The sequence below is a fragment of the Procambarus clarkii genome, chromosome 41, assembly GCF_040958095.1.
Source record: "Procambarus clarkii isolate CNS0578487 chromosome 41, FALCON_Pclarkii_2.0, whole genome shotgun sequence".
Classification (NCBI taxonomy): Eukaryota; Metazoa; Arthropoda; class Malacostraca; order Decapoda; family Cambaridae; genus Procambarus; species Procambarus clarkii.
In genome coordinates, this window is record NC_091190.1 from 35,470,505 (window position 1) to 35,482,168 (window position 11,664).

Genomic DNA, 11,664 nt, shown 5'->3' on the forward strand with positions numbered 1-11,664 from the left:
ACTCCATTAACTACACCAGAGTGCATGGTGGTTATTTGTAAAACATGGATTGGCTGTTACGACCCTCCATCCTACAAAGTACGAGCAGTGATCTTGTGAGTATAATATATAATTTATATTATATAGAGTGGTGGTTATATTAATGCACTCTCAAACTTACGAGGATAATACTCTTCTAGCTAATTTAGCTATGCTATAAGGATATGTGGTTAAATGTATAAAACATTACACTCTTAACCACAGGTTACATTAATACTTGGGTGAATGGTGGCTATAGGATGTTTTTAAGTGAGAGTTGAGCCAAGCTGGCAGTGGTGCGGGTGGAGCCTGAGATCTTTTGAATGTTTTATTATAATGCACAACCCACACTCCTGTTAAGATAGTACTTTCTGTAACTGTAATCTACTTTCTGTAGACCATCGTATATGCATAAACGTAATAGACAATTAGATAGTAGAATTTAATACTATTCATTTTATTGTCCGAAATAAATAAAGCTAAAAACCAACTTAAATATTCCTTGACTTAGTATAACACATATATGTATGTGATATACACATTCTCAATCGACTTGAGAATGGTCCAGGGCGGACCGAAACGTTGTCGTCCCTTCACCTTCTAGTGTGTGGTCTGGTCAACATACTTTAGCCACGTTATTGTGACTCTTCGCCTGCTCATATATGTACTATATTATGCCTCAGATAGTGTGTATTAGCCCTAGGAAGGTTAGGTTAGGATAAGTTTTCTTTGCAACATCAGTACAAAAACTTTAACGGTTTGTCCAAATTCAATAGTACCGATTTCTACTTTCTAATTGCCTTTTACGTCAATATATGTACGACGGTCTTCATCGTTACTACCTAAACATGAAAATGGGCTACAATATATGTTAGTTAGCCCATCCTCTTGTTTATATAGCGTTTATAGTAACGATGTTCACTATCGTACATATGTTGACGTAATACACAATTAGAAACTAGACTTTAGTATTATAGAGTTTAGACAAACCGGAAAAGTTTTTAAGAACATAAGAACAAGGTAACTGCAGAAGGCCTATATTGGCCCATACGAGGCAGCTCCTATTTATAACCACCCAATACAGGCGATGAGTCACAATAACGTGGCTAAAGTATGTTGACCAGACCACACACTAGAAGGTGAAGGGACGACTAGTATATAGTATATTGTCGTCCCTTCACCTTCTAGTGTGTGGTCTGGTCAACATAACCACCCAATCCCACTCATATTTATGTTGCCTTAATCCCACTTTTGTATTTATGTTGCTAATAAAACCTAACAATCCATCCATCCATATAAATCCATCAATCTTTGTAAAATCTCTTGTATGTAAGTACCTTACCTAAATAAACATTTATTTATTTATTTTATAACCTAACCATCATAGGCCTAATACACGATATCTAAGACCTAATATAGTACATATCGATGTGCACGGTCAAATATATGATTTATATTATAATAGTTATATTATAGGAATATTTCATATATATATATTAAATATTTATTTAAGTCTAGGAATATTTAAGTTTGGTTTTAGCTTCATTTTTCCTGGACTCCTCATGCAAACCGACATATTTAGTTATACTAATCTCCTTCCCCTTCTCAGTATTTAGTCTGCTTATAACTAGAGACATTATTCTTGACTTGTTATTTATTGACTGGATATCATAGTAATTTCTTGACTGGATATCATAGTAATAACTGTAACAGCCAACTCCCATCTAATCAAATTAATCTTCCATAGCTGTAAATTCTTCCCGAGACTATTAATGATTGAGTACGATACGCTGTAACAGCCAACTCCCATCTAATCAAATTAATCTTCCATAGCTGTAAATTCTTCCCGAGACTATTAATGATTGAGTACGATACGCTTACTTACATACTGATCCTTTATTAGAAATACAATCACTATAATATAAATATATAAGCGGTATAACATTACCATTGTATACATTTGTTAAATTTAAATAAAGAACCTGAATCACACGTTATGAACCACTTAAAAGTACACAGCCTCATGGAAGAGCGATGCCTTAATCAAGTTCAAGTACGTTTATTGAGACTAAAAATACATCTCAAAGGGATAAAGTATCTTAAGCTATTCCTACCCTCCTCTACTTCAAGTCCCTCAAGGGGCGCACAAATCCAATGAGTACAAATCCACAAATCACAGTAAAAGAATCACATTTTACATTGCAGGTAATATAGTAAACACAGCATATATGTGTTACACTCTTGGGGCAAAGCGCTTGTAGCTCCTGCGGGCTCACCATAGCCCGTGATATTTGGAACTTTTGTGTTCCGAGTAGCTACAATCATATGTTGCCCTCAGCTCTCCTATCTCATACATACTTTTTTCTTTTGCATAGGAATAATTACTACATCTACGTTACAATCTTCCCATGATGATGTGAATTGTCTCTTAGGCAAAGCAACCATTTTGGAATAGCATCATACTTTATAACATTAGAACATAAGGTACTCATATATGCTCTCTTATTATACTTTATCATACATTGTGCATTACTTCCCACCTTTTGAACTGAGAGGATTAATTCATTAGCTCCCCCACCTCTCATTAATCCAATGGCAGAGGCTACTTTTATCTCTGAAATTCTATCCCCAATACTCTTCAGATTCAACTCCATCCTCATTATCTCAATCATAACATTTCTTGGTCATCCTAAGATTATTCTCATGGCTTCATTTTATACCTTCTTTGATGCCTTAATAAGAAGCGTCTAAAAATAATTATAATATTTCAGATTCGCTGAAAAAAACAAAACATCCCTAACAAACCGCCTCTGTATGACTAACCATCCTGTGTGATGGGGATTTTTAGCATCTCACAGCTAGGTTTTGATGTTGTTGTTGTTGTTGGGGGTGCTATATTAAGCTGGATTAGGGCATGGCTATACCAAAGGAAACAGAGAGTTAGTATAAATGGAATCAAGTCAGAGTGGGAAAATGTTGTAAGTGGAGTGCCTCAAGGCTCTGTCCTGGGACCTCTGTTGTTTATAATATATATAAATGATTTAGATTCAGGTTTGAGTAGCAACATTTGCAAATTTGCCGATGATACGAAAATCGGTAGGGAAATTAATTCGGAGGAGGACTCACTATCACTTCAAGTTGATCTAGATAGGGTTTTGAAATGGTCAAAGGATTGGCAGATGCAGTTTAATGCTGATAAATGTAAAGTTCTGAGGTTAGGTAATGATGATAGAGTTACAAGATACGAGCTAGATGGTGTTGTGATTGCGAAGTCAGATTGCGAAAGGGATCTGGGAGTTATGATTAGTAAGAATTTAAAACAAAAGGATCAATGCATAAATGTTCGTAATAAGGCAAATCGGACACTTGGATTTATTAATCGCAGCGTTAGTAACAAGACACCTGGTGTGGTTCTCAAGCTATATCTTGCTCTAGTTAGGCCCCATTTAGATTATGCAGTTCAGTTTTGGTCGCCATATTATAGAATGGATATAAATTCACTTGAACGTGTCCAGCGTAGGATGACTAAGTTAATTCCCCAAATTAGAAATCTTTCATATGAAGAAAGATTAACAAAGCTTAAGTTGCATTCACTGGAAAGGCGAAGAGTTAGGGGTGACATGATAGAGGTTTACAAGTGGATGAATGGACATAACCGGGGGGATATTAATAGGGTTTTAAAAGTATCAACACAGGACAGAACACGAAACAATGGGTATAAATTGGATAAGTTTAGATTTAGGAAAGACTTGGGTAAATACTGGTTCAGTAACAGGGTTGTTGATTTGTGGAACCAATTGCCGCGTAACATTGTGGAGGTGGGGTCCCTCGATTGTTTCAAGCACGGGTTGGACAAGTATATGAGTGGGATTGGGTGGTTATAGAATAGGAGCTGCCTCGTATGGGCCAATAGGCCTTCTGCAGTTACCTTTGTTCTTATGTTCTTATGTTCTTATGTTTCATATTTAGCTACTCAGAACGAAGTGTCCATGTAGCACCGGCTATGGTGAGCTACATAGAGCCCGTAAGCGTTTTTGACATTGTACTCCCCTTCATATAGTCTAGGGTAGCTGCACAAATTCAGATTTTGTTATGCAGGCGAGGAGTCAAAATAACGTGGCTGAAGTATGTTGACCAGACCACAAGATGAAGGGACGACGACATTTCAGTCCGTCCTGGATCATTCTCAAGTCGATTGTGATGTACTAAAATGTGTTAATAAAAAAAAAGCCCATAACTGGAAATGCTTTCCAGTTTCGTGAATACAATTTTGGCAGATGATGTGCTGTCATTAGACTTCTCCAAGGCACTTAAAAGCTTAATCCTAAGGATTCCAACACATGAAATCCTAGAAAACTATTCAAGTGGATAAACACTGGGTGGTGGATGAGGCAATGGACATTTTTACCGGATGTGAATCTGACTGGAGTGTTCCTGAGTATGGTTGACATACTCAACTCCATCTGGAGCCTGTCCTCTCACACCATCTGGTCACCATTTGGTCCGGGAGACATCTCCCGTCACGCTGGGTGCAGTCGCACCTCCACAGATCTTCAGTATCAGCTCTTGATACTGGTAATGGCTTAAAAGGGCCACCACTTAAAGGCTATTCATGCCCGTGCCACCTTTTGGGTGGCTTAATCTTCATCAATCAATCTGTCCTCTCAGTTACCTTCATTAGACATGGACGAAAATATTTCAAACCTCGCGAAGCATACAACAGACAGTTAATAGAATTATGACAACTTGTTCAATGCAAAGTTATTTACACAACAGTTAATGTATTAATCCATTTATAACAATTCACATCTCATTTATTATGTTGAAATACTGTCCTCTCGCTCTGGAACAAAATGCATTCATCATAATAGTTCACGAATTTTTTAAATAAAGCAACGTGCGCGAATAACCAAACATATTTTAGGACTTAAGAAGAACATAAGAACATAAGAACAAAGGTAACTGCAGAAGGCCTATTGGCCCATACGAGGCAGCTCCTATTCTATAACCACCCAATCCCACTCATATACTTGTCCAACCCGTGCTTGAAACAATCGAGGGACCCCACCTCCACAATGTTACGCGGCAATTGGTTCCACAAATCAACAACCCTGTTACTGAACCAGTATTTACCCAAGTCTTTCCTAAATCTAAACTTATCCAATTTATATCCATTGTTTCGTGTTCTGTCCTGTGTTGATACTTTTAATACCCTATTAATATCCCCCCGGTTATGTCCATTCATCCACTTGTAAACCTCTATCATGTCACCCCTAACTCTTCGCCTTTCCAGTGAATGCAACTTAAGCTTTGTTAATCTTTCTTCATATGAAAGATTTCTAATTTAGGGAATTAACTTAGTCATCCTACGCTGGACACGTTCAAGTGAATTTATATCCATTCTATAATATGGCGACCAAAACTGAACTGCATAATCTAAATGGGGCCTAACTAGAGCAAGATATAGCTTGAGAACCACACCAGGTGTCTTGTTACTAACGCTGCGATTAATAAATCCAAGTGTCCGATTTGCCTTATTACGAACATTTATGCATTGATCCTTTTGTTTTAAATTCTTACTAATCATAACTCCCAGATCCCTTTCGCAATCCGACTTCGCAATCACAACACCATCTAGCTCGTATCTTGTAACTCTATCATCATTACCTAACCTCAGAACTTTACATTTATCAGCATTAAACTGCATCTGCCAATCCTTTGACCATTTCAAAACCCTATCTAGATCAACTTGAAGTGATAGTGAGTCCTCCTCCGAATTAATTTCCCTACCGATTTTCGTATCATCGGCAAATTTGCAAATGTTGCTACTCAAACCTGAATCTAAATCATTTATATATATTATAAACAACAGAGGTCCCAGGACAGAGCCTTGAGGCACTCCACTTACAACATTTTCCCACTCTGACTTGATTCCATTTATACTAACTCTCTGTTTCCTTTGGTATAGCCATGCCCTAATCCAGCTTAATATAGCACCCCCAATACCATGAGACTCTATTTTTTTAATCAGTCTTTCATGTGGCACTGTATCAAAAGCTTTGCTAAAGTCAAGGTATACAACATCGCAATCCTTACCACTATCAACTGCCTCAACAATGCTAGAATAAAAAGATAACAAATTTGTTAAACATGAACGGCCATTTATAAAACCATGTTGCGACTCAATTATTAATTTATGTTTTTCAAGATGAAGACGAATTTTATTTGCTATTATAGATTCGAGTAACTTTCCCACAATAGACGTTAGGCTAATTGGTCGATAGTTAGACGCAAGTGATCTATCTCCTTTCTTAAAAACTGGTATCACATTAGCAACTTTCCAAAACTCTGGCACTCTGCCTGACTCTATTGATTTATTAAATATGGTTGACAGTGGGTCACAAAGCTCCTCTTTGCATTCTTTAAGCACCCTAGCAAACACTTCATCCGGCCCTGGGGATTTGTTTGGTTTGAGTTTTACTATTTGTTTAAGAACATCCTCCCTGGTAACTGCTAAACTCGTCAACCTGTCCTCGTCCCCACCCACATAGACTTGTTCGGCTGAAGGCATATTGTTAAGTTCCTCTTTAGTAAATACAGATACAAAATATTTATTAAAAATACTACTCATCTCTTCATCACTATCTGTTATTTGACCTGTCTCAGTTTTTAATGGACCTATCCTTTCCCTAGTGTTAGTACGATATAACTGAAAAAAACCTTTAGGATTTGTCTTTGCTTGCCCTGCTATGCGAACTTCATAGTTTCTTTTTGCTTTCCTTATCTCTTTTTTAACATTTCTAACCAGTTGTACGAATTCCTGTTCTAAAGTGACCTCCCCATTTTTAATCCTTTTGTACCAAGCTCTCTTTTTACCTATAAGGTTCTTCAAATTCTTTGTTATCCACTTTGGGTCATTAGTATACGATCTATTCAATTTGTATGGTATACTACGTTCCTGTGCTTTGTTTAGAATATTCTTAAATAAGTTATATATTGAATCCACATCGAAATCCCCATTTAAGTCACCTATCGCTGGGTTCATGTCTCGCTCCAAGACCGGCCCACACCCCATACCCAAGCCTTTCCAATCAATTTGACCCAAAAAATTTCTTAGGCTATTAAAATCAGCTTTTCGAAAATCTGGCACTTTAACAGAATTTTCTCCTACTGGTCTATTCCATTCTATGCTAAATCTGATTTCTTTGTGATCACTGCTCCCTAGCTCACTCCCTATTTCGATGTCATTAATTTGCGTTTCCCTGTTAGTTAACACTAAATCTAAAATATTATTTTCCCGTGTTGGTTCCTTAATGTGTTGCGTAAGAAAGCAATCGTCAATTAATTCTAGAAAATCTTCTGCTTCACTATTCCCTGTTTTGTTCAACCAGTTTATTCCACTAAAATTAAAGTCACCCATGACATAAATACTGTTAGATCTAGATGCTCTAGATATTTCATCCCATAGATGCTTTGCTTCCATTCTGTCTAAATTTGGTGGCCTATATATTACTCCTATTATAATATTATTAGCTTTTTCGTTTAATTCAATCCAAATAGTTTCTGTGTGTGGCTCTGTTTTGATTCCTTCTTTGAGACTACATTTCAAATTATCCCTAACATATATGGCTACTCCACCTCCTCGTCTAATATATCTATCTGTGTGAAATAGTTTAAATCCATATATTTGATATTCAGCTAATAGTTCTCTATTTTCTACATTCATCCACGTTTCGGTAAGTGCAATAATATCTATTTTTTCTGTGCAGACAAGAGCATTTAATTGTAGACTTGTAGAACCAACTTGAACACAAGGGCTTTAAAATGAAGTGCTCAACTTTAGATATTGTTTATGTACCTACATCTAGACTACTGTACTGTATTTCAAGCTCGGAGCCCATAACTTTCTTAACTAAAATCAAACACAATAAGACCAAACCGGTTAATGTCTTTGCATACAATTTCTGCTTGGAGTTATCCTACTGCCTGTTAGCCTACATCATTACCTCTAGAGTGTAAAGGAGAAGGAACCCAAGTTTTTAACCATTTCTGCAAGCTAAGAACTGTTCCTCATCATGGACCTTGTTAAAGCTTGACCAGCATATTTTCCCCAGAACAAGATCCTCCAATCGATGTACAGCCAAATCCCCGTTTACTGCTGGATGAACAGGGGCGATAGGCGCGTGTCAACCAAGTTCAAGTATGTTTATTGAGACAAGAAAGAAATACATCTCAAAGGGGTAGAGTAGCTTAGGCTATTTCTACCCCCCTAACGCGTGTCAACCATCATGCCACCGTCGTAGGTCCTTGGTAACCTCTCGTTTCTTCATAATTATGGTGTCGCAGCCGTCCCGCTAGATCATAGCTCGACCTGTCATAACTGGGATGGAATTCACTTGCGTTGTGTATGGGTTGAGTGAGGTTGTATGTGAGATGGGGAGTGTTACCGTGAGGTGCTCGCGCCTCGGACACCTTCCACTGTACCAGGTGTGTTGGGTACGGCGCCGGGAGTCTCCAGCCGGATTTCCACGGGGCAGACATGTTGGGTGGCAGATCTGTAACATTGTGAATTGCTTAGAACATAAGAACATAAGAACAAAGGCAACTGCAGAAGGCCTATTGGCCCATACGAGGCAGCTCCTATTTATAATCACCTAATCCCACTCATATACATGTCCAACCCATGCTTGAAACAGTCGAGGGACCCCACCTCCACCATGTTACGCGGCAATTGGTTCCACAAATCAACAACCCTGTTACTGAACCAGTATTTACCCACAAGTGACTTAGTGGGTAAATACAAGTGAAGTATTTAGTGACTGATGACAACAAATTAATAATGTTGTGATCTCAAGTACTGAACATCAGTAAGAGATAAGTGATTGCTAGTGTGAGTTTTATGACTGGTTTGTTGGGTTTCAGGCTAATCAGCTTCTAGTCTAAAGGTTTCAACTCTTTTACCATGTCGTAGCTCAGTCAATTAAGGAAGCGTCTGGGATGCTCTCGGACGCAGGTTCGAATCCTCGTCACGGCCCTTGTGGATTTGTTCATTAGTCTAAAGGGTTATTAAGGCCATAGCAATAGCTTGACCAACCAGCAAGAATATTGTAGATCAGAACTATAGCAGACTGTTAGTGAATATACGACGATAAGCGATATTTCAAATCTATTGAACCAGTATTTTATAATCTACATTTAGAAAGATTACGTGAGAGAATATAATAAATCTGAATATTGTTGGGAAATAATTATCAAAAGAAAGTGAGAAGTGAAAGTGATCTTAAGATAGCTCTTAAGATTGTTATATGACAATTACAGGAAATACTCAAAACACTAAGAGTATAGGAACATGAAGATCTACAAAATATACAGTAAAAAAAAAAGTTATATATATTAAGGAAACGAAATAAAGTAACTAGGATACAGCCTATCATTTATGAAAACGGGAAATAGCAGCTTACAGGTGTTCCTGTTGATATCCTCCTGAGCCTTGACGGAGCCATCGTACTGGCTCTCCAGCCAAGCTTCAGCCGGGTAGGCTGGCTCCCCGTGCTTCAAGATGTCCATTCCTGACGTACAGATATCGTAAAGAGTTAATTGTATAAAATATGCAGTTGAGATATTTCGTTTTACGTCAAATGTCTCCATGCGATAAGTTTCTAAAACATCCTTGCAGGATCCTACTCTATCATATTCTCTCCCAACATTAGTGTACATGGGTCGACCCATGCACAAAGTATAGAATACAGAATATTTAATTGAGTCCAACTACTGGCCTTGACACAAAATAAATAATGAAACTACATTTTTTTTAACACACGCAGTGGACTTTCGTTATATGGAGTATTATTCCAGTCATTTGTAAAATATCTTTGAACACGTTACGGGTTTATCTACTGTGTAAATAACACATCTAGAATACAATGAACAAACAAAAACTACTTTGAGGATCCAGACCATTTCTTTAAAAGATTAGATGTAACACAGAAGAGGCTCAAGCTCAAGCTCAACAAGCCATAATGTAAAACAGAAAACTGATGCCTTTTCACCCACAGGTGAAAATGGAACCACCTACCCGATGAAGCTGTAAGTGCCAAAACCTTACTGCAGTTCATAATCCAGGAGGAAAAAGTTCTCAGGAACAAAAGAGGGGGACGTCTGACAAACCTCCGGCTTTCTGTGCCCGTCGAGGGCACTAAATGGATGATGACCCTCTGGTAAATTAAGATAAACTTTATATATTCAAGTAATTCGGTTAAGATAAATTCACTTGCCTGCAATTTCCATTTCTGGAGGCACCCTCAAGACGCCGAGCAGCCTGAGGGAACCAAACATAAGCAAACAAAGACCACCAGACCAGGCCACTATGGCCAGCGCCCCCACTATGTTCCAGGCGAGGACCTCCGCGCTGCCCCCGTACACAATGCCACCATCCTGGAAGAGGGCCACAGCAACCAGCCCCCACAACCCACCTCCCATGTGTACAGCCACAGCATCAAGTGGGTCGTCAACTGTGGAAGAAACACAGCTGCATCTTACTCGGAAAAATTAAGTATAACGATAGCAACAGTTAAAAGATAACAAAGGAATATCTTGTCCTTCAAAATACTCCACAGAATCTAACCTTGATTTCTTGAAGTTGCAATACTAAAATCTTAATTAAAGTAAAGCTGGAAATGTAGTGCCAACTTGACAACAATAAATAGCCGAGAAACCCAATTTAAACAATAATATATCACACTAGTAAAGACGGAGCGGACGTACCCTTCAGTTTGGGCAGCAGAGAGTGGATAGCGAGGAACACTGCTCCACCCACTATGCCCATGACACAGGCTCCCCACGGCCGCACCACGTTGCACCCGGCACAGATGGACACCTGGGGGGAGATGATGATGTTTAAGATTCGCTACTGGGAACCAAAAGTTCCAAGTAGCACGAGCTATGGTGAGCCCGTAGTGGATGTAATCTGTGTGGGGAGAACATATTAGCAAGCATGGCGGATATACATATCCATTACTTTGAATTGTCTTTACTCAATTGATTTCATCATTTTGACAATATTATTTGGACACACTGATGAAATTAATGTTTCCCAACGTCTGGGACAGGAAACCTATTAGGATTATCGGGGGCACACTAGAGCCCCGTTTAATGACTGACTTTCCCCAAGATGCAACCCACAATAGTTCCAATAGTCCCAACAACCACTCGACCATAAGTGACCATACAAACTGGTTTAAGGCACCGTAACACCAGTTGCAATGTGCTCCTGGCGGTCCGGGTTCCAGTCACTTCTGGGGTGTGGAGTTTTCAGACGCATATACGCTTGGGGACCATTCAAGCTTGTTTGCATATATATATCTATATATATATATATATATATATATATATATATATATATATATATATATATATATATATATATATATATATATATATATATGGGTCATCATCCATTTAGTGCCCTCAACGGGCACAGAAAGCCGGAGGTTTGTCAGACGTCCCCCTCTTTTGTTTCTGAGAACTTTTTCCTCCTGGATTATATATATATATATATATATATATATATATATATATATATATATATATATATATATATATATATATATATATATATGCGAACAAGCCTGAATGGTCCCCAGGACA

General features: G+C 38.2%; 1 protein-coding gene across 1 annotated transcript in view; it reads right to left on the reverse strand.

Annotated features, from left to right (window-relative positions):
* Positions 1–7,823: 7,823 nt before the first annotated feature.
* The window catches only part of LOC123749806 (putative ammonium transporter 1), a 50,840-nt gene continuing 46,999 nt past the window's right edge, over positions 7,824–11,664 (reverse strand). The window contains exons 6-9 of the mRNA XM_069339292.1: positions 10,783–10,894; positions 10,293–10,529; positions 9,480–9,587; positions 7,824–8,573 (exon numbers count right to left, since the gene is read on the reverse strand). Coding sequence (XP_069195393.1) covers positions 8,305–8,573; positions 9,480–9,587; positions 10,293–10,529; positions 10,783–10,894 — 726 coding nt within the window. The 3' untranslated portion in view covers positions 7,824–8,304. The remainder of the gene's footprint in view (positions 8,574–9,479; positions 9,588–10,292; positions 10,530–10,782; positions 10,895–11,664) is intronic.